The sequence below is a fragment of the Lampetra planeri genome, chromosome 59 (genome assembly GCF_965212315.1).
Source record: "Lampetra planeri chromosome 59, kcLamPlan1.2.h2, whole genome shotgun sequence".
Lineage (NCBI taxonomy): Eukaryota > Metazoa > Chordata > Hyperoartia > Petromyzontiformes > Petromyzontidae > Lampetra > Lampetra planeri.
The window spans coordinates 1,817,870-1,839,873 of NC_136165.1; the positions used below are offsets into that span (position 1 = coordinate 1,817,870).

General features: G+C 51.1%; 3 protein-coding genes across 9 annotated transcripts; 2 read left to right on the top strand and 1 right to left on the bottom strand.

Annotated features, from left to right (window-relative positions):
- The first annotated feature begins 3,347 nt into the window (after nt 1-3,347).
- On the top strand, nt 3,348-12,226 carry DET1 (DET1 partner of COP1 E3 ubiquitin ligase). Of its 6 annotated transcripts, none has more exons than XM_078618798.1 (9): nt 3,348-3,567; nt 3,986-4,993; nt 5,714-6,013; nt 6,481-6,693; nt 7,401-7,533; nt 8,107-8,348; nt 8,853-9,046; nt 10,434-10,625; nt 10,774-12,226. In XM_078618798.1, exons 2-9 carry the CDS (start codon nt 4,724-4,726, stop codon nt 11,024-11,026), a joined length of 1,797 nt encoding a protein of 598 aa, XP_078474924.1. In that variant the 5' UTR covers nt 3,348-3,567; nt 3,986-4,723; the 3' UTR covers nt 11,027-12,226. The 6 variants fall into 6 exon arrangements, with proteins under 6 accessions (XP_078474924.1, XP_078474920.1, XP_078474921.1 ...); XM_078618794.1 differs by having other exon boundaries at nt 3,354-3,683; XM_078618795.1 differs by having other exon boundaries at nt 3,354-3,683; nt 4,027-4,993.
- Nucleotides 12,161-16,742, bottom strand: MRPS11 (mitochondrial ribosomal protein S11). Its single transcript, XM_078618818.1, has 6 exons — nt 16,517-16,742; nt 15,711-15,794; nt 14,991-15,089; nt 14,110-14,239; nt 13,087-13,152; nt 12,161-12,619 (listed from the first exon to the last, which is right to left on the bottom strand). Exons 1-6 carry the CDS (start codon nt 16,591-16,593, stop codon nt 12,512-12,514), a joined length of 564 nt encoding a protein of 187 aa, XP_078474944.1. The 5' UTR covers nt 16,594-16,742; the 3' UTR covers nt 12,161-12,511.
- A 1,593-nt stretch (nt 16,743-18,335) lies between these two features.
- Nucleotides 18,336-21,772, top strand: MRPL46 (mitochondrial ribosomal protein L46). Of its 2 annotated transcripts, none has more exons than XM_078618813.1 (3): nt 18,336-18,950; nt 19,701-19,868; nt 20,311-21,772. In XM_078618813.1, exons 1-3 carry the CDS (start codon nt 18,380-18,382, stop codon nt 20,598-20,600), a joined length of 1,029 nt encoding a protein of 342 aa, XP_078474939.1. In that variant the 5' UTR covers nt 18,336-18,379; the 3' UTR covers nt 20,601-21,772. The 2 variants fall into 2 exon arrangements, with proteins under 2 accessions (XP_078474939.1, XP_078474938.1); XM_078618812.1 differs by having other exon boundaries at nt 18,337-18,950; nt 19,695-19,868.
- The last annotated feature ends 232 nt before the right edge of the window (nt 21,773-22,004 follow it).

The following is a 22,004-nucleotide window of genomic DNA, read 5'->3' on the forward strand; positions in this document are numbered from 1 at the left end:
ATCACCGACACCACATCGATGCTCTGTACTAACTTTTATTCACGGCGCAAACCCCGCACTGCCCGGAGGGAATATTCTACGAGCAGAGCCAAGCCTACGGCTACCCAAGTCCCCAAATGCTCACGCCCTATCACGTACCTCGCGGCTGTACTCATGGCGTCGCAAGGACGCTGTGAGAGTCGGAGGGATGAAGATGAAAGAGAACTTTACTTATCGCTGCCTCGTAGCGGCACTCGTTGGCGTCTCACGGACGCTGCGAGTGGCTCGAGAAGACCAGTCTTGGCGGCCAAGAGGTTGAAGATGAGATCTCCCGTAAACGGTTTCGGGCTCCCCTTTTCATGGCCCCTGACTTCAAAAATCCAGGGTTTAGTTATCCCACGCGGCCAATCGTGTGCCTACCTGTGATTTTCAATCATTTTCCTTCCCTTACATGGAGCGTTGTGATGGTTACTTCTGTTACCTATTGTTTATCTGCCCGTACTCATTCATTTCAGACTCATCCTGTTTAATCTGGAAGGACATATAATACACAACCTGCTGGGGCTGGGGGAGGTCGTGGCACTGCAATCCCCTGACCTCAGTCTGCTCTGCTCGCTTAATATTTCACCCCAGCCCTTTCCCCGATGTCGTGCATGACTCATTGCGGCTGGCCCGGTGAACCTTTGTGCGCCCATACAATTTTAAGCCAATTTAGGGGCACCGCAATGTGACTTGTCCTGTGAGGGTCGGCCAATCTCCTGGCACCGGGAAACCGCGGGACTTTCGTCCTAGGGACCCTTCGGATGAAAACCCGTTGTGCCAGGCAATCCCCCGCCAGTACACTGCGTGTGTGCCCTGCGGGTGTGTGCTCAGTGTGGGGGCTAGGGGGGAGTCGCGGCACTTGCGCAGTTGCTCCGCGGCCGTGGCAACACATTCTGATGCGGTTTGATTCATGCAAACACATGCCACGTGACATAGGAAGTGCATCTTTACAGTTTAATCAGCGCCTTTAAATTTTTCATTAAGCGTGTTTTAAAAACAAAAAATCAGGACTCCGTACGTCACGACTGCCTGTGGCTTGTCTCTTTCATTTTCCATTCATGAAATGTTTTTCCTATTGATTGGACTGTTGTTATTATGATGATTACACCTGTGTATCTTCGGGGTCGCGAGAAACAGCGCAATAATAACACTACACATTTAATAGATGCACGACATTTCAAATACACGCGATAATACGAATGCCCTAAATTGTATTAACGCAATCCTTTGCAAATAAACTCAATGCAGATGATCATCGATTCTGCAGCGTGCGATTATCTGGCTGCTTCCAACGTTATCCGGCGGCCCCAGAAATGATCCGGCAAGACCGATCTGAAGGTTGTTAACATACCTGTCAACCCCTTATCAGTGTCTACCTTATTACAGACCAATTCAGACCTTATTGATCACTCCGTGCTCTTATAAATCTCAACGTTCATCATACAATGTCCCATCACGAGGGAGAAATACAAATAGGCACTCACCAGTACTACACTCACCACTGACACTCGCCACTAGTACACTCACCATTACTCTCACCACTTGTACACTCACCACTGCAAACCTGTCAACCCCTTATCAGTGCCCTACCTTATTACAGACCAATTCAGACCTTATTGATCACTCCGTGCTCTTATAAATCTCAACGTTCATCTCACAAAGTCCCATCACAATGCAGAAACACAAACAAATAGACAAAAAACATGTTTTGTTGCCCTATTGAAATGGCTGTACGCCGTATGGACCTGAAAAACTAAATTTCCCTGTACAAGAATACGGGCTAAACCGTACGGGTTGAGAGGTTTGCCATCCCTATCACTATCCCTAGCACTATCCATAACACTATCCCTATCTGACATTCCTGTAAACCCCGTATCAGTGCCCTACCTTATTACAGACCAATTCAGAACCTCATTGATCACCCTGTGCCTCTTATAAGGGGTTGTCCATAAATGACGTCACACACCTAGGGGAGAAGGAGAGATGGTCAGACATTTGTGACGATGTGTGACGAGGGGGGGAGGGGGGGTTTGAGAAATGTGACGTCACATCAAAATGCGCAACTTTAAATAAATATAAACAATATAATTGTTATAACAACTATAATAAAAAAAATCATTAACTATTTGATAATTTAAATTTACTAAGGTTACCTTTTATTTATTCCATGAAGGAGCATTTTGCTTCTCCATGGGAGAATGGAGAAGCATAAATTTAGAAAAAAAATTGAATGATTGTTATTAAACATTTTTATTTTAATGATTCTACCAGGGCTTATCATTCTGTGGAATGTGATTGATGTAATTGTACTCTCCATTTTGCTTCGTTCTACTATAAAGTTTTAAGTATTTTTTACAGTTATAATTACTTTTAATATTTTATAATTATAAGATAATTTCAATATAATATTCTGAACATCTGCAGTTTTAGTTAGACGTTGAATATTTTCAAGTGAATTTTATGCTAAATTTCAGCTTTCCAACGCCTAATTTTTAATACGTGTTTTCTCCTACAACATCAGAGTGCAGCGCCACATTAAATACGCACTACAATGACAATAGTTTAAAGTGATTTGAAGCATGTTTTCTTTTCAAAATGGCAAAAATCGCGTTACGTCATTTATGGACGGCCCTAAATCTCAAACGTTCATCCTACAGTCACCTTCACAAGGTCAGAAACACAAACAAATAGACACCACCCCCACCACCCCCGAAAACTCAATTTCCCCGTACAATAATACGAGCTATCACCCGTGCGAAGTTGACGGCAGAAGTCGCAAACGGGTTTTGATTCCTTACCCGTACCCGTACCCGGCCGCACCAGGGTCGCAAATGGGTACCCGTACCCGGCCGGGTACCCATTCCCTACCCGAAATGAGTGACAAACGGTTATTCACCAGTGGCTCACGGCCTACCCGTACCCGTACCCGGCCGAACCAGGGTCGCAAACGGGTACCCGTACCTGGCCGGGTACGGGTAGCCGGGTATCGGGTAGGGTACGGGTATCGGGTACCCGGTTGCGACCTCTGATTGACGGCCACGTGTTGGTCCCCACGCGTGTGCACGCTTCTTCTTCCTCCTCCCCCTCCCGGCTTTGATTGGCGCGCGGCGGCGGCGTCTTCCGGGTCAAGCCACCGCCCCCTTTCAGAATCCATGCCACGTGATCGGCCACGCTGACTCCGCCCCCTTTCCGCCTCGCCCCGCCCACCCTCGTCGACTCGCGGCGGCGGCGCGAGATTCCATTGGCGGAGCGGTCGAGCGGCACGCGCGGACCAATGGGCGCGCCGAGTCTTTGGCGCGGGCGCCGTCCAATCAGCGCCGGGATTTCTGGCGGGGGCCTCGATCAGCTGACGGCTCCGTGACGCCGTTGCCGCGTGTGTTCGGCTGGTGGTGATTTGGGGGGTAGGCAGTCCGAGTCGCAACCGGTTATTTAACCGGTTAATTTACCGGTTCGTTCACCGACCCGTTAACCGGTTCGTGAGCGCGCAGTTTGCGGGCTGCGAGTCGCGTGAAGAGGGCGACGCTGGCGAGGGGGCAGAGTTCAATGGTGAGAGAGAGACACAAACCCGCCACACAACGTGACAGGCACCAGCCCCCCCCACGTCGCATCCTCATCCTCCTCTCTATTGTGTCACTCCACTGCTGGATGAAGAGAGGGCAGTGGTAAGCTCGTGACGCCGCGTGCCGGTTCGGCTGGTGGTGGCTGTTGTTGTCGTTTGAAGCAGGCCGCGGGAGCGTAGTACTGTACAATAGATGTCACTGCGGATTCATGATTGCGGTTTTTATGTTTTGTGGTCGTGTGTCGTAAACCCTCCTCCACCCTACACGACCGTCGTCAATCGGGCAGTTGCCATTATTGTGGCAACTTTACTGTCCCATACCACGGACCCATAACCTCAAGCCGTGACATCCTCATTAACCCTCACCCAGAAACCCACAGCACTAACCGGCTCTTGTGTTCCCAGCACGACTTGTCCTGCCTCATAGACACTTCCTCCACCTCCAGGAGTCGGTGAGCTTCGTTACGGCTCAGCTGTGGCTGCCGTGAGCCCAGCAGGGCTGCACCACAGCGCCAGGACGAGAGGACGCCACCACCACAGCCCCGACACCCTCCTCCCGTCCCTCGGTCCACCCAACTCTCCGGCGTCTCTGCCCCTCTCCCATCCCTCCACCTCTCTGTCTGGCTTGGCACTGATCAACTGGGCTCTCCGCCCACCTGTCAGCCTACCTGTCTGCCTTACCTGTATGCTTACCTGTCCACTCACCTCTCCATCCGCTTCACCACCCACCACTCCATCCATCTCACCTCTCCGCCTCTCCACCTGTCCACCTCACCATTCGTCTCTCCTCACCACCCATCTCCCCGCCTGGTTCTCCCTTGCCAACTTCACCTCTCTGCCAACGCCACCACTTCACCGTTCATCTCCGCATCATCTTCTCTGCCCATCTATCCACGCAACCTTTCGCCTCACTGCTCACCCCCTACCTGCCCATCCATTCACCCGTCCGCTCGCATCACCACCCACCTCTTAATCTGTCACTCCACCTACGCATTCGCCTCTCCACCTCGCCTCCTGCTTCTCCACCACACTACCCCTACCCCCTCCGCAGCCTCTCCACCTCTCCGCTCCTCTCTCCGTCCACCCATCGGCCCGTTGTTCCGCCCGCCCCTCCGCTGGCAGCGGCAGATCGGCGTGGCGGCGATGAGCGAGCAACACGCGCTGCGGCCGCGCCGCATCGACAGCCAGAACGTGGTGCACCGGCTGGACGGGCGGCGGGTGAGCTCGGGCCCGCCGGGCGCCCAGTGGTACGGCGTGCGCCGCCTCCACCAGAACGTGCTGCCCAACTTCACGGTGGTGAACGTGGAGAAGCCACCGTGCTTCCTGCGCAAGTTCTCCCCCGACGGGCGCTACTTTGTGGCCTTCTCCGCCGACCAGACGTCGCTGGAGATCTACCGCTACCGGGGCTGCCAGGTGACCGAGGCTCGGGCGCGGTGGAGATGTCGGTTATCCGTGTGTACAGGCGGCTTGTCCGTACGTTCTAGGTCAACCGGCACGTCTCCGTGCTTGGGTAGTCCCCACCTCTTGCAAGACGTCTGGCTGCTGTTGAAGAATCGCCAAATATACCCTCTAGGCCAGATGTGTTGGAAGAGGGTCTAGTTCTCCCCCCCCCCCCCATGCGCACACGACCTGCCGTTCCACCAACTGGGTGAACCTATATTCTTGGTTCTTTCTAGATTTGAAGTTTTCATGACTGCAAGGATCCATATTCTTGGTTCTTTCGGTAAAGTCACGTAGGTAAAGAAAATAAAAAATAAAAGAAAATAAATACATTTTAATCACGACGTTTCTTTACCTACGTGACTTTACCGAAAGAACCAAGAATGTGGATTCTTGGTTCTTTTGGTAAAGTCACGTCCTGCCTCATTACGTTTATTATTTCCCTTCTACGTGACTTTACCGAAAGAACCAAGAATATGAATCCCTGCGGTCACGAAAGCTTTAAATTGGGTGAACCTATTTACACTGCCGGGTGGACAGAGGCACCTCTAGTTTCTAGTGTGCCAACCGTTGCAGCAGCAGTGTCCAACTATTTTACATATCATGTGGGCACTCCTTGTTTTTTGTTTTATTCCGGGATAATCGAGGATCGACCGTCATCGACATTTCGCTTGAACGGCTTCTGCGCAACAGGCGGCCGAGGACCTCCTGCAGGACTTTGACGGAGACGTTCTGGTGAACGGCAGCGGCGCCGGCTCTTCTGCCAGCGCCGATGCCGCCGGTTCCCCCGGCGGGCCGGCTCCCGACCCCCGCGCCGCGGCCGTGTGCAGCCGCCTGTTTGAGCGCTTCTTCGAGCTGGCGCACGTGACGGCGGCGGCACCGCCGGGCGAGCACTTGAACCGCGAGTGTAGCCTCTTCACCGACGATTGCCGCCACGTTGTGGTGGGCTCGGCGGCGTACCACCCCGACGATCAGCAGCCCATGTTCTACGAGGTGAGACGAGGCAGGTCCTGGGTTGGTGAGCGTGGTTGGTGAGCGTGGCGGTGAGCGTGGCGGTGAGCGTGGCGGTGAGCGTGGCAGTGAACGTGGCGGTGAACGTGGCGGTGCGCGAGGTGGTGAACGTGGTGGTGTGCTGAGTCGGGGGTGGTGAGCGTGGTGTTGGGCGTGGTGGTGAACAGGGTAGTGAGTGGTGGTGAGCGTGGTTGCTGAGCGTGGCGGTGAACGTGGCAGTGAACGTGGCGGTGCGCGAGGTGGTGAACGTGGTGGTTTGCTGAGTCGGGGGTGGTGAGCGCGGTTGGTGAGTGCGGTGGTGAGCAGGGCGGTGAGCGGGGCGGTGAGCGTGGTAGTGAGCGTGGTGGTGAGTGTGGTGGTGGACTGGGTGGTGAGCGGAGCAGTTATTGTTATCGTTTCTGTTTTGCTGCCCACCCAATCACCGCGCACGCCCCCCCGCCACCCGCTAGGTTTATCGCAACAACGAGTCGGTGACGCCGAACCCTCGTTCTCCACTCGAGGATTACTCGCTGCACATCGTGGACCTGCACACGGGCCGCCTCTGCGACTCGCGCCACTTCAAGTGCGACAAGATCTTCCTGTCGCACAACCAGGGCCTCTACCTCTACCGCAACATCCTCGCCGTGCTCTCCGTGCAGCAGCAGACCATTCACGTCTTCCAGGTGCCACGCAGTGTTGCCGCCCGCCCACTCGCTCACTCGTTCCGATGGCTCAGTCGCTCACCTGCTCGCTTTCTCGTTCAACTGGTCAACCCCCACTCATCCACTTTCCAGGTCGCTCGCTTGCCCACCCACTCGCTCCTTAGATCGATGGCTCGGTTGCTCACCTGCTTGCTCGCTTACCCGTTCACCTGGTCAACACCTACTCGTCAACTTGCCTGGTCGCTTGCTCGCCCACTTTGCTTCTTGGATCGATCACTCGTTCACTCACCTGCTCGTTCGCTTACTCGTTCACCTGGTCAACCCCCACTCATCAGCCTGTCTGCTCGCTCACTCGCTCACCGAGTTGCTCCTTCTGCCTGTCTGTATCTCTGCTTCTGTCTGTTGTTATCTCTTCCTTGTGTGTGTGTCTTATTTTATCTCTCAAACCTTAACATCGCCTGCACCCCTCCACTGCGAAAACTTGGCAGGAACTTCTTGACAGAGTCTTGAGGCTCAGTGAGACTTTCCTGGGCAAACTCGCGTAAAATTAACAAAAATCTCTGCTTGTCTGCTGTCTGAATCAATGCTTGCTTCTCTATCTCTTCCTTTACTCTATCTGTATCTCTGATTGTCTATTTATACCTCTGCCCTTCTATCTGTATCGGTACTCACCTATCTCTGTATAACTCCAGACATCTCCCATCTCTTTTCCGGCCCCCTGTGCTCAGGTGACGAGCGAGGGGACGTTCATCGACATCCGCTCCATCGGCCGCTTCTGCTACGAGGATGACCTCTTGACCCTGGGCGCTGTGTATCCGTGCACCCACCCGGGGGGCAGCGGCAACGCAAACGGCGCAGCCGGTGAGCTCGCGGTGACGATACTACGGCTTATCCTACGATATCAGACCCACGATTATCGTGTCTCTCTGGTGGCCTTTCTGTCTGTCTGTACCTCTCCCTGCCTCTATGCCTCGAGGCCTATCTGTCTATATCAGCGTCTCTGCCGGTCTGTCTTTTCTGCGACACTACGACACATTGTATGATATAAGATCCACGATAGTCGATCGTATCATCTGTTTCTCAAAGCATAACTTTCACCGTGTGTTCCGTCTGTGCTGTTGGTCGACCATCCTGCCTCGTTACGTCGATTTCACCTCGATTGTCCGTTGTCTGCCCTGTCCTGTCTACCGTTCGCCTGGTCTGCGCCATCTCATTCGTTCTGCCTCCTTCGTTTTCCGCCGTCATCCTACGGGTCAACCCACGTGAGCGCGTGATTCTCAAACGGCTTCGTGCAAACCCGATGCTCGCACAACGCACGACCCGACGCGTACGACGCCGCGACGATCCTAAAACCATCGGTCCGATTAAATCCACGCTGGCGCCTGTGCCCTTGCCCCCAACCCCCCCCCACCCACCGCCGTCCCCTCCCCAAAGTGGGCGGCCTGCGCGCGTTCTGCGAGCCCACCATCAACTCGCTGAAGCACCGTCTGCTCGTGCACCTGTGGCGGCGCGCCGAGAGGGAGGGCGACGCGACGGCGCGGCGCCGCTTCTTCCAGCGCTTCGACCAGCTGCGCGCCCTGCGCATGTGGAAGATGCAGCTGCTGGACGAGAGCCACCTGCTGGTGAAGTACGCTGGGGAGGACGTCGTCACGCTCAAGGTCACCGACCCCTCGCAGGTACGGAGGGACGGGTTGGAGCTAGAGGTCGGGTGAGCGCCGGGTGTTGAGAGGTTGTGTGGCCAGGGCTGTGGTTTAGGGATTTGTTGAGGGTTAGGGGTCAGCGTTAAGTGTTAGGGTTAGACATAGGATTTTAGATAAAGATGATGGTAGTGTCAGGGTTAGGGGTAGGCTAACTTTAGGGTTAAGGGTCAGGCCAGTGCGAGTGTTAAGAGGTAGGGTTAGAGCTCGTGTTATGGGTCAGGTTAGTGTGGGGGCTAGTTTCAGGATAAGATGTCTGGGTATGTGTAGGGGTGGGGCTAGGGTTAACAGTTCTATTTCAGGGAAAGCGGTGTGTTTCAAAGACCGCAGTCTGAGATTCTGACCTACGCCCTCTATCCACCCGCCGTTCGCTTACCACGCCACGCATGGCCCACCGGGATGGGCAACCTAACCTGCCTCTCCCCGTACACTCTCACACGCGCACACACACGCTCTCGCACTCCACCCTCGCACCTGGGACAGCAGCCGTCGTTCTTCGTGGTGTACAATATGGTGAGCACCGAGGTGCTGGCGGTGTTTGAGAACACATCCGAGGAGCTCCTGGATTTGTTCGAGAACTTCTGCGACCTCTTCCGCAACGCAACGCTGCACAGCGACGCCGCGCAGTTCCCCTGCTCCGCCTCCAGCAACAACCACGCGCGGCAGATCCAACGCAGGTGCGACGGCCCTTTCGCAGCGTTCACTCGCTTCACTCGAGCGTCGGGCGTTGGGTTATCATCAACGATGACCGTGAACAACGAGCAGAGCGCGACGATGACTCGGAAGGAATAAAGACGCACACCCAGATGATTTAGTAACGCGGTTAGAGAATGTAGTGCACTGAGGAAGACCGACAGAGGTAATTGGCTGTCTTGATTTATCGTGAGTTTTACCGTCTTCATTGATTGGCTGGCCCAATAATATTGGCTTGGGAAAGATTGCATGCCGTTCACACCAAACTTTTGATAATGAAGACTGTTTGACTCAATGTGTGCCTGCCTTAGTCAGGTAGACTAAGTGAAGTCGCACACTGTTGTAACCCAACTTGAATTCCACAGGTTGTCAGAAACCAGACTCTTAACTAAATTGAAACATGCGAACTAAATAACACTGCACGCACGTAGGTTGTGCGATGCAGCGATGTATCCTACAATATAAGGTGCATGATAATCACATTGTCCTGTTTGTAAAATATCGTTAAGTCCTAGGCAGGTGGGTCAGAAGTCAGAGCCGAAGAGCTGGCACCGCTGAGGTCTGGGTTTGATTCGAGGTTTCAGCTGCATGAGATTAAATAAGGTTCTCAAGTTGATGGTCTCAGCCCGGTCACGATGACTGCATGAAAAAAACTCTTCGCTTTCAAATTGGTTTTACACTTGAATTCCAGCTCTGACAAAAAAATATATTGGTTTGTTGTCATGTGACAAACGTTATTTACATGGGCAGGAGGGATGGGAAAGTGGAAAGTGCCCACCCCCTAGAATGTGGACCAGAGATCCCTTGATAGGATCTCAGAGGTAGCTCTGTGGTATCCGCATCCGCGGGCCATTCTATAACACGAAGGGTTGCTGCTCCTCTGCGAGAGATCCAAATGGATTCTTCATCTTGCGATGACACGAATCACACAATTGAGATAGCATTGGGAAACGTGAGGAAACATTAAGTTGATAATTAAACCAGTTTTAACCCATAATTGTGACTGAGGCCAAACCCATGGCAGGGCATTTCAACACACAGTGACGCCTAATTCTCATGACCTCCATCTTTTAGAACATGAAGCACTTCATCTATTCCATTCACTTCATCTCCACCATTACATTCATATGTTGTACCATTGTCAATTTCGTTTCGATAAGATGAGAAGAACGTTACAGTACAAACCATAACACCACATGAATGCGATTCTGAAACGCTTAAACACGCCCCACAAGTTAATACGCCTTCGAACAAATTCGCCCGCAAGCAATCGCTCCGCACGCTCATTTGCCGAGTCTCAACGCCCCTCTCGGGAGGCTCCTGCCTCGACGACCCGGCGATGTCAGTTGACCCTCGCGTCTCGTGCGGCAGGTTCAAGCACACGATCATCAACGCCAAGTACGGCGGCAACACGGAGGCGGTGAAGAGGCTGCTGGCTCAACTGCCCATCAGCGCGCAGTCCTACAGCAGCAGCCCGTACCTCGACCTGTCGCTCTTCAGCTACGACGACAAGTGGGTCTCGGTCATGGAGCGGCCCAAGGCCTGCGGAGACCACCCGATACGGTGAGGAGCTTCGTGTCTCCGGGGTCAAGCTTCAGTGCCGATCTGCATCCGCGACTTCTAGACGCTGCATCAACTCTGCTGGGTAACGGTGGGAGCCTTACGGGGAAATCCCGCGATGGGCTTTTTATCGTTTTGTCTTTCGTCCCAGGTTTTATGCTCGCGACTCCGGCCTGCTCAAGTTCAAGATCCAGGCGGGGATGCTGGGACGCCCCGTCCCTCCGTCGGCGCGCCGCCTCGTGGCGTTCACCTTCCACCCGTCCGAGCCCTTCGCCATCTCGGTGCAGCGCACCAACGCCGAGTACGTCGTCAACTTTCACATGCGGCACGTGTGCACCAAGGAGCTGGTGGCGGCGGGGGCTGCGCCAGCGCGGCCGGGCACTAGCGCTGGAGCCAGGAGGTAATCAACAATAAAATTGAACAAAAACTGGCAATATTTCAAGGGAAGCTGAAAACGCGAAATTGTTCAACGTTCAAGGATTGGGTTTGATCGTCGCCCAAGTGTCTCGCAGAAACTCAAGAGAAGCGTCGAGCTGCTGGTGGAATTGGTCCATCAGCAAGGTTGGACCTTTATCGGGCAACAATGTCGGAGCAGTTACAAAAAAAAACTGATAAAAGCGAATGGAAGAAACTGTGGAAGCGGATGTTGTAAAGTCAATTCCCATTGGAATGGACATCTGGCCGGGCATGAAGTAGGATATGTCACCGCCGTCTCTGGTTCATCGACAAGGCCTCACCCTTATTGTTCCATCACCTGAGGGGGTCGTGACGTATCATGTTCCCGCTACAGAGCGATGGTCTTGGCAGCCGTCACCTACTTTGTACGAATCACAGAGTTACGTAGTCATCAAAATGGAATCGACGCCGCAGATGCGAGCGGTGTTTTATTTTTTCTAATACATTTTTATTGGACTCGCAGTGTGAACATGAAAATGGGGCAAGTGCAGGTATTCATTATTTCAAGTTTTATTGGTGTTTTTTCTTTAAAATTTCACGTGGAATAACGTTGTGGGTGTATACAGAGGGTACCATGTGTGTCTTTGGTGGGTGCATTATTGCTTTGTTCCATCAACCGCAAACATTTGTACAAGCAGTGCACCTACGGTGTAGATGTAAAAAATTTACATTTTAAACTCCATTTTTGACGGAATCAAGGTTTCCATTGCCTTAGCGCGATTGCGTGCAGATTTGGGAAAATTTCGTGACACCTGCCACAATGGACTGGAAAACATGGCCTCGGTTTTAGCGAGAACATGGGGAGTTCATGAGTTTTATATCTTTTAGACCACAATTAAGCAGCCTTTCACTTACAAAGTGGAGGGTTATCTGCACAATACAATGCCGTGTACAGCCACTATCATTACAATGGATATTGCCTCTTGCTGACAGCATCGGCATGCAGCAGCGTATATAACACCCTTTTTATGCAGGGTAGTCAATCTAAGCATTATGCAGGCTCTGCTTGGTTTCTGAGATCTGACGAGATTGGAATCATTCCAGGTGATTTGGTCAGCAATTAAAAACATGAAACACTCGTACAACATTTGGGTTTTTATTGCATTTGGGATATTCCACCTCTTATAATAAATGTATTTTACTTTCAAGTGGTGGTGAACGTTCTTTACAGAGCGTGAAGAGTCCGTGTGTGGTGTTGTATGTGAGTGAGCGACGGTTATTGCCGAACCCCGCGGTGACATCTTCTTCTGTGGCTGTGAAGTCTCTGACGGCCGTGAGAATCCCAGACAGATTCACTTCTTCACCTTGTGACGAGACAACTCGTGCTAGAGCACAACCGGAACATCGCACATCCTAACAAAAGTCTTCGCAAGCGGTGGTGGGGTACGGCAGGGGTGGCTGAGCAGAGAGGTGGTGGCGGCGACTGCCAAGCCTCAGAGGCGCCTGGCTTTGCGTGGACGACACCCATTATGGGGGATGGGGGTGGTGTCGGTGATGGAGACCACTTCCAGACCTCCCATCGTCAGACCCTTGATCGCCGCCTGCAGCAAAAGAAAACCGAGTGAATTTTTACATAAAAAAAAAACCTTTCGTGCATTGTTTGGATCAACTGGGATGCCCGAGGAGAGAGTGATGTTGTAACAATTGAGTCAGGAGTTGAGGCACGGGTAAGGATCACGGCAGCAGCTGCGGTGTGGAAATGGCAGCTGCAGGAGATGTTATTTCTGCCAGTAGTGTTATTTTTCATGGGGATGGAGCAGTGGCAAGCTGGTAGCGCTCTGAACCCAGCAACCAGAGTTAGATTCTCGGCGATGGCTAACATCAGTGGGCAAGTGAGACCGGAATCATTGCTGCCACTAATTCCCCGCCTTCGGCAACTTGCACTGACCAGCGTGGCCAAGTATGATTAAAACAAACAAAATAAACCCTCAAGACTGACATGGCGTGGGGGAAAAGGTGGATTATTTATCGGTATTGTCCGTAAGAAGTGGCGTTAAGTGTTCCTCACCTGGCGCCCGGGTCCCAGGCCTTTCACCACCACTCGCACGAAGCCCACGCCCTTCCTCATCACCTTCTGCGCAAGGGCAAACAACAAGACGAGCAGAGTTCCTCGAAAACCCGGCAAAAGTCTGCCAGTAATGGCGGGCGTCCACCAGGCCAGGCCACAATTTATTCCAATCGTGCTACCAGTGCCAATACATGAGATGAATAACACTGGTCAACAACAACAAAACATTTTTTTCTGGCCTGGACTTTTACAGCTGTTTTAGACTAATTTCAGGGTGCTGATTCCAAATCTGATCTCAGATTTGCTCTATCACATCTCATTTTTATGCTATCGGCATACCCCATTTTCATTGATTTTACCCGAAATTAACTCTGTCACTTATGATTGCAAGTTGTTGCGAGTCAGTGACTGCTTTAGTGTTAAAATATGGTGCTGTATTTTTAGGATAGTGTGTTTATAATATCATTTTATGTAGATATCCACATTTATTTAATATTTTTCTTCTGCAGTTTTTATTGAAAATGCAATATTTGATATCTCAAAAACCTGATGTGATAGACGAAAACTGATGCCAGATTTGGAATCAGCACCCCAAAATTACATTACAAATCGTTGGAATAACTTATGCCAGAAAGTGTGTTGACCAATGTAATCCTTCCACAACCTTCACCTTTCCACACTCTCTGCTATGACGCTGTCACATCACGTTCAAACTTGCTATTTAAATTGTGGAGCTGGAATTTAGTAACAAATCACGTGCAAACCAAAATTTACAGTCGTAAAAAACGGTGGTATTTTGTGCACTGGTGAGCAAGTTGAAGCCATCGACTCGCTACACCGGAGAACTCGATTTAAACCCCAGTATCTCGGCAGTGCCAACTTGGCAGTGCTATCCCCTCCATCGAGCTTCCAACTGTTGAACTCGCGATCTCTGCGATGCCAGCTTAGTGTCACCGACATGGCCGTCATGAGCCATCTCTGAATCGTTGTGTAACCCGTGGCGGTGGGCGCGGTTGCCCTTACGTTGGCGGCGGCGATGGCAGCGGTCTGTGCCGCGATAGTCGTCCCTTTCTTGCAGTTCTTGAAGCCCTCTGTACCGCACGACGTCCTCACCAGAGACACGCCACTGCTCTCCATGATCTGTATGTGTGTGCTGATCACACACCACAACAGCGATTTACTTAAGGCCGAGTTGCCCCAGGGACCGGTTTTGATAAGACCAGCAATGTTAGCTGTGTTCGGGAATCAAACCCGAGTTGCTGAGTTTGAAGTGGATTGTGCCACCTACTGCACATATACCCACACATACACTACATACACATGATACAGCACACTAATTTGACAAATTACTCTATTGGGATAATACATAACAATAAATGGTCTCTACTGACAGATTAATGCCACAGGTCAGTCTTGCATATGAGAGACTATCGTGGCCTCTTGAAGTTCTCACCTGGTTAAAACTAACTTGAAACACATCACATGCATCATACACATACGCCACACACAACGCACCACACCACCATACCCTACACCACACTCTAGGTCACTTGAAAATAAGACTATCATCCATATGAATTTTTTTGGGTTAGCATGGATATAAATGTGTCGTTAAATCCGCCACCAACCGACAAAGCCGATTAGTAAGATCTTGACTTAAAGCTTTCGTGACTGCTTGCGTGGCGATCGAAACGTCGTGATATTTTTATTTTTTCTATCTACGTGGCTTTACCGAAAGACCCAAAAAGAATATGAATTCCTGCAGTCACGAAAGCTTTGAGTCAATATTACCATTGTTTCTCGAGTTCTCGACTGGATAAACTAAATAAACGTGAAAGGCACGCCCAGGAGGGTCTGCGTTGTTTGGCAGGCGAGCGGTGGTGGAACCGCCGAATGCGTCTCACTTGTTGTGCGTGGCCTTGACGTGTGCGATGTGGAGGTCGCTGTACTTCTTCCCTGCCCACGTCGGCTGCACTTCCTGATCGGGCAACGGTGCAAAGATGCTGCCGGAGTGCAAGGCACGAGCACCAAACAACACAACAGCAATGTCATTTTTAAATGGACGTATGCAGCCTTTTTGCCAGCCAACTGCAGGAAGAGGGAATAGCCTCGTTTGTCCATACGTCAATATGCCGGTCAGTAGGAGGTGATGAGGGGAGTGGATGCCCAGGAATTGTTTAGACATCACCCGCCAGTGATGTTGTCCGTGGCCAGGAATCGAACTCGGGTCACCATGCTCATAAGGCAATGTGCGACCACTGTGCCACCACTTCCCCCCAACAACTTGTAATTGGTGAGTTATATTCACACTCACACGGGTATTTTAGTTGAATACATAACTTGATGAGGTGAGATAGTCACCGATGCCTTCAACACGATTTGCGAAATCAATGAGTGAAGATCACGGGAAACAGTAACCATTATACGTTGAATTCTATCAAATCCACCCCAAATTGGACATCAGGATTTCAAATTCAGGCGACTGTGTTCTATCTACGGTCGTACGTCTCAGTGTTAAGGGCATATATGGTAGGAGTGAAGTTTACGGGAAGGGTAACCACGGTAGTAGCGATAGAAGAGCGATCAGGAGGCGACTGAACGCCTTGACACAACAAACTCCTCACCTGTATTCAGAGGTTGCGCTCTCTGTCGTCTCCGGATCCTCCGCCCGTCCACTCGTGTGGATACTTCCAGCCACTGCGGGGCACCTGGGCAAACAAGGTCGTAGCCATGGAGTCAACATTAGGGTGGACCAAACCTTCCAGGGGGTCTGGGGTCCCCCCCCCCAGAAAAAAAAATCTAAATTTTAAAACAAATTTCCTGCCTAAAATATTTTCTAAATTCACTAACACATAGGATGGACTTTTTATTTATTTTTTACAATAATGTCTAATAGTGTATTGTATTACATTGCTATGTTTTTTTTTACCTTTTCTTGTTTAATTTTATGTCATGGCAGAGATTAGGGATTAATAAAATACAACCATAACGACAATCATATAAACATGAAATCTATTTTATAGCAATATATTGGGGGGGGGGGGGGGCATTTTGAGCATATTTGAATATTGGGGGGGGGGGGGATGTATCCCCTCCAAATATAAATTATAATTACGACCTTGTGGGCAAAGATCCACCACCCACAGTCCGTCATCGTCATCAGCCGTGGTCAATCCACTGCTGGATGAAAGTCTCCAACGAGCCGCCGCCAGCCTCTCGCGAAGCCTGCCGATCTGATTTCAGCGCTCCATCTCTGCGGCGGAACCTCATGACTGGGATGGTGGGGGGCGTTTAATTCCATACATCTCACGAACACTTAAAACACCGGAAACTCGGGGCGAACCCCAACCGCCGAGAAGGCCACGGCCCCACTCTGCGGGCGGCCTAGCTCAGGCTTGCCGGTAGAGCGGCTAGGAAACACGGGACCTACCGGGTCAAGGGCGCGGGAAGGCGCCATGTGCGTGACAATTGACGGCAGCAGAGCAGGGAGTTCCTCAGCGTGAACATGTCGGCGTTGTTTATTCGGCGAGAGAGTGCCTCTGTGACAGGCTCAGGTTTGATTGTTGGCTTGGAGAATGGTTTTGGGGGTTGCACGCTGTTCGGTGTCACACGCTTTGTGACCTCCTCCGGGCGAGGAATGTACCAAGTCGGATAGGGATAATTCTAGATTTGAAGCTTTCGCGACTGCAATGATTCATAACTCTTAGGATCTTTTGGTAAAGTCACGTAGGTGAAAATATAATAATAAAATAATAAATGAAAATAACTCTATTTAGTTATAATAAAAAAATGAAAATAACAAAATTTTGTTATTTTCATTCATTTATTATTATTTGATTTGATTATTATTTTACCTACGTGACTTTACAGATAGGAAATAAAAAAGATATAACTTTTGTGAAGTAGTCACGATAAGTTTTTATTTGATTTGTTTACATAAAGCAATTATAGTTTCGCAGAGTACAACGCGCTCAGATTCACTGTATTCTTTGTTTACTATTATACTCTTCTTAGGTTTTTTCTGTAAAGTCACTTGATACAGCTAATCTGGCTGTGACGGTCCCACCTGATGACGGAGACTTGTGTTGCCTCCGAAACGTCGTGATTTTTGTTTTTTATTTTATTTTACTTTCTACGTGACTTTACCGAAAAAACCTAAGAAGATGATTCCTTGCAGTCACGAAAGCTTCAAATCTACTATTATACTTACATTTTTCAAGCACCCCTCCCTCCCACCAATAGTCGACTCGTCCAGAGTGCCGTCGGTTTATAAGGGCAGTCGCCCTCCAGCGAGAACGAAGGGCGGAGGAGCCACGCTCACAACAACGAGTGGAGCGCTGGGTGGATAAAATCTAGCAATTTGGCAGAGTGGGGTGCATCTACCAATCATCTCAGTCAGCCAACCCATGGCACCTGCTGGGTCTGTCCCGAGACCTCCTCCTGTCAGCGAGCCTTCGACACTTCACGTGTCCTTAAAGTGCACCAGGCCTGGCACAGGCGCCGTGGTGACGTTTTCGTCATTTAGTGGCGAATTTTGGTGTTTATGGGCAGGCGCCCTCCAGCAACAACGGAGGGCCGAGGAACGACGCTCACAACAACGAGCGGAGAGCCGGGCGGGTAAAACGCAGCAAGTTGGCAGAGTCGGGGAGCACAGGTGGTGCATCGGCCAGTCATCTCAGTTGAACCACGGGCGTTCAACACTTTCACGTGGCCTTAACGTGCACCTAGCCTGGCACAAGCGCCGTGGTGACGTCACCTCCACTTTGTGGCGAATGCCGGTGTATGGGAAAGCCGCCTCTTATGGAAAAACAAAAGCACGACAACACATTCGTCAATAACACCACATTCAAAGGAAACAAATAAAAGCCGGGGTTTTGGACAATGGCCCTTATGACTCATCTGCTATGCAAACGGGACATTTGTCTAACATTTGTGCTTTGAAGGCAGCGTTGCATTTTGTTGCAAGATGTCTGCAGCAACGTGTTCATGAGCTCGGTGCCAATGTCGAGGTCTGTTAAACCAGGGCGAGAGAGGGCTCCAGCAGAAGAGTTGGTGTCGTTTTGCTGTGTTCCGTCAACCTAGGGGGCTCATCTGATTCCTCCAACGTAGCGCAACACTCCGAGACGCCCGCGGCTGCCATCTTACGTGGGGAGAGATTCCCGCAACCGACGCCGCCCCAATGCAGTACGGCCACTCTCCTACGTAAGATGGCGTCCGTGTTGCACGCGGCCCTCATTGCGTCACGAGCATCGTCATCGCCGCCCCGCAACAGCGTGCTCAGGTGCCACAAGCAATGGCGGCGCCCTTGACCACACTGGCCCGACGGCTGTCATCGTCCGCTGCGGGCTACGCGTCCCTGTGGCCTCGAGCTCAGAGGCCGAGCCTCGCTCTCGCCTCGTCCCGGCTGCTATTGCCGCCGCTGTCGCGTCCCTACGCGGCGGGCGCCGCCGTGCACGGTGGGGCTCGGCTACCGAGACCAGCCTCGCCTAGCGGCTCCGCGGGAAAGAGTGGCATTTCACGGCGGGGAGGCGCTAGGCCGCAGAGTCCCGAGACGTCGGGGACGCCGCAATGGAGGCTGTTCGCGGCCGCGTGCGTGGAGCGTTACCCGCGCCTTTCCCAGGAGCTGAGCGCGGAGGAAAAACTGTTCGGGGAGCTGGTGCAGCAGATCGAGCTGGAGAGAAGCGCGCTCTCCGACCACGAGATCCAGCTGGTGGAGGATGCGGCGAGGATTCAGATGCGCCAGGCTAACGAGGAGTTGGACTCGGACGACGAGGATGATCGGCCCGGCATCGTGACGGCCGAAGATAAGGAGGACGTGTACGAGCAGAGGCTCAAGCAGTTCCAGCCCGGATCCAGAGTCACTGGTAGTCCTCCGCTCAGTGGCTCTAACTCCCCCTGCCTTGTCCGATCCTGAGCTTTCGTCTCAATTTCACTGAACACAACCCCCTCCCACCCTCTTCTTTCATTCAAGTCGCTAAGCAGCACGTTACTTTTTCAGCTTCTTGGTACACGCATATACAGGAGTTGAACTTTTGAAAGCAGTTTCTATGTGTGATGAAGACCTAATGATTATTTTCGGGTTTTTAGCAGAGGTGTGGACTCGAGTCATGTGACTTGGACTCGAGTCAGACTCGAGTCATGAATTTGATGACTTGCGACTCGACTTGGACTTGCATAACAATGACTTTGTCCCACCTATGAGATGTGGACTCGAGTCATGTGACTTGGACTCGAGTCAGACTCGAGTCATGAATTTGATGACTTGCGACTCGACTTGGACTTGCATAACAATGACTTTGTCCCACCTCTGGTTTTTAGTATGCGATTATCACCAATGTTAACGATGCCTAAATGTGCATCCGTGTAATATGTGAAAAGGAGCCGTGCACAGCGTATGATTTAAGAACCAATACTCACCGTGCGTGGGCCTATCCGCACAAATTTTTGTAATGTATTTAAGTTGGTATGATGGGTAGAAAATTAATAATACAAAACGTAATTCACTACTTTTTATTATATGTCTTCTGACATTTCCTGTAGTTTATTCCCGTAAGACGTAATAACGGTTAATGTTATAATGGTCAGGGCGTGTGTGTCCCCACGGGCAGACGCAGACACTCGTGACGACCGCACATCGCTGGAGCGGCGCCTGGACGACAAGCTTGTGCTGATAGTGCAACAGCGACTGGGTCAGGAAGACGTGTGGCTCCTGCCGCAGGTGGCGTGGAACGAGGGCGAGACGCTACGCGACACAGCTGAGAGAGCACTCGGAGACGCTGCGGGTGAGATAGAGGGTGGCAGCTAGCTGCCCGCTGTAGCGCTCGCATATTCTTCACTGCGCCCACCACATCACGGCAGCATCATTGCACCATCATCATAGCACCGCTGCACTACAACCATATTACTGAACGTGCCCGCGAGTGATGAAATCAGCTTGTTAGAGGGATGAGGGTGGCAGCTAGCTGCCCGCTGTAGCGCTCGCATATTCTTCACTGTGCCCACCACATCACGGCAGCATCATCGCACCATCATCATAGCACCGCTGCACTACAACCATACTACTTAACGTGCCCGCGAGTGATTAAATCAGCTTATTATCATGTGCGAGGCGAATTGTTACGTCTCAAGGCTATGAAAGATGTCGATGGCTTGGGAAGGCTTTTATCTCGGAACGGGATTGACCATGGTTGATGATGCTGATGACGACTGTGTGTGGCGGCGCAGGTTCTGGGCTGCAAGCTAAGTTCATGGGAAACGCGCCGTTTGGGTTCTACCGCTACAAGTTCCCGGTCGCCATGCGTCAGCCCAGCGCCATTGGAGCCAAAGTGTTTTTCTTCAAGGCAGTGCTGCTGGGCGGTGATGTCACTGGCACTGTCACTGATGCTGGTGCCACCGCGGGGCCGCGCCACGTCTGGGTGACGCGGCGCGAGCTGAAGGACTACCTGAAGCCTGCGTACCTGAAGGCCGTCGAGAGCTTCATCATGGACGTTGAGACGCACGGGCCGGCAGAGTGAATGTCTCCCGTGTGTGTTTTCTGGTTGTACCACGTGTTGTTCAGCGTGATCTCCGGCCTTTGGCTCTGCGTACGAGGAACTTCTTTAGGAACTGCAAGCACGTGGTTGCAGACAACATTCACCGAATTCTATTATATTCTTGCATGTGGAAACATGTCCAGAGGCCTGCTAGCCACAAGAGGGCTTCAGGAGAGAGTTGGCATAGTTTTGCCATTCCTTCTTTGGAGGAGCGCAGACGACAGTGGTTATGTCATATGGTCCATAGTTTGGGTTAAATGGCCACAGTCGCACTGTGACTTGTCTTTAATTTTACATGAATTAAAATGTTTGCAGCGGCCTGTTGATATTCTGATGCAGTTCATGGTCCACCAGTGTCTTCACAAATGACTGCGTTGTATGCAGGAAGCAGGTTGGAAATGGAGCTGACGACCCAAGAATGGGTCATCGCCGGTTAATGTTGTTGCTTTACAATCCATTAAATGGTTAAATTGTCAGAGCTTAAATTCAGCCAAATCACAGTCATTGGAGAACTGGGCCGAGACCATAAAGCCACTATACTTGAATTTTTTTTTTATTATCCATAATGCTGAAGTTTTTTGCACCATGTTATGAGAGCTTTTCCAGGAACTAAAAACTCCCAGCACGTGGAGCAAAACATTTGGCATCACACTGAACATTGCAGTACAACCTGAAAATATCGTAGAACTGTACAGCACAACCGTGAAAACCCACACATGCGTGAATCTCATCACGTGTTTGCACCCCAGCATATATCTTCCAATGAGGCTTTTTTACGCAGGGCTTAATTTCAGCTGGTTCTCTGTGGTTCAGCGGCCCAAAAAATATATTTGTAGCTGACACATCACATCCATTATACTTCTTGCTATGGCTGTGGCTACTTGTCATGTGCCACCTACTCTGGTCTACCAGTGACCCAGAAAATATTGGGTGATAAAATAATCCCTGCGTATAGCAATTGCTTCCCACCGATAACCACAATTTGGTTGTCACGATTCGGGGCCCAAGAGTAGTAACAGTACATATGGTATTCCCAGTTAAGTAAAACTGATTGTCACATTTACTTATGCAGAGCCATGCTTTCGACCATCTTTCAACACAATACACCTGCTGGTAGCAAAAACTGGCAGCAATGAAACCAACCCAGCGCACTTTTAATGGAAAAATTAGAAATGAAGTCTACATAATCTTGCCTTGAGCCTGGATTTTCAATTCAAGGTTTTTCAACTGGCAGTCCATGAGCCAGAAGGCCATTCTCGTGGCACACCGAGCTATGACCCACAGAAATATGGCTCGCCGAGGCAAAGAGAGATACAGGTTGTACTGGTAGGAACCCATTAGTTCCACCAGCCCACGGGATTATTGTGTCCGTCTGTCGTGCAGGGA

What these genes read in the sequence shown, in the direction of transcription:
- MRPS11 (XM_078618818.1), bottom strand. Translation starts at nt 16,593, where the DNA reads ATGTTCACGCTGAGGAACTCCCTGCTCTGCTGCCGTCAATTGTCACGC. An exon ending in CTGCCATCGCCGCCGCCAAC is followed by an intron (nt 13,153 to 14,109) that starts GTAAGGGCAACC and finishes GCCCTTGCGCAG; the next exon opens with AAGGTGATGAGGAAGGGCGT. An exon ending in GCCTGGGACCCGGGCGCCAG is followed by an intron (nt 12,620 to 13,086) that starts GTGAGGAACACT and finishes CTTTTGCTGCAG; the next exon opens with GCGGCGATCAAGGGTCTGAC.
- DET1 (XM_078618798.1), top strand. Translation starts at nt 4,724, where the DNA reads ATGAGCGAGCAACACGCGCTGCGGCCGCGCCGCATCGACAGCCAGAAC. An exon ending in ACCGCTACCGGGGCTGCCAG is followed by an intron (nt 4,994 to 5,713) that starts GTGACCGAGGCT and finishes TCTGCGCAACAG; the next exon opens with GCGGCCGAGGACCTCCTGCA. An exon ending in GCGCGGCAGATCCAACGCAG is followed by an intron (nt 9,047 to 10,433) that starts GTGCGACGGCCC and finishes CTCGTGCGGCAG; the next exon opens with GTTCAAGCACACGATCATCA.
- MRPL46 (XM_078618812.1), top strand. Translation starts at nt 18,380, where the DNA reads ATGGCGGCGCCCTTGACCACACTGGCCCGACGGCTGTCATCGTCCGCT. An exon ending in GCCCGGATCCAGAGTCACTG is followed by an intron (nt 18,951 to 19,694) that starts GTAGTCCTCCGC and finishes CCCCACGGGCAG; the next exon opens with ACGCAGACACTCGTGACGAC. An exon ending in AGCACTCGGAGACGCTGCGG is followed by an intron (nt 19,869 to 20,310) that starts GTGAGATAGAGG and finishes GTGGCGGCGCAG; the next exon opens with GTTCTGGGCTGCAAGCTAAG.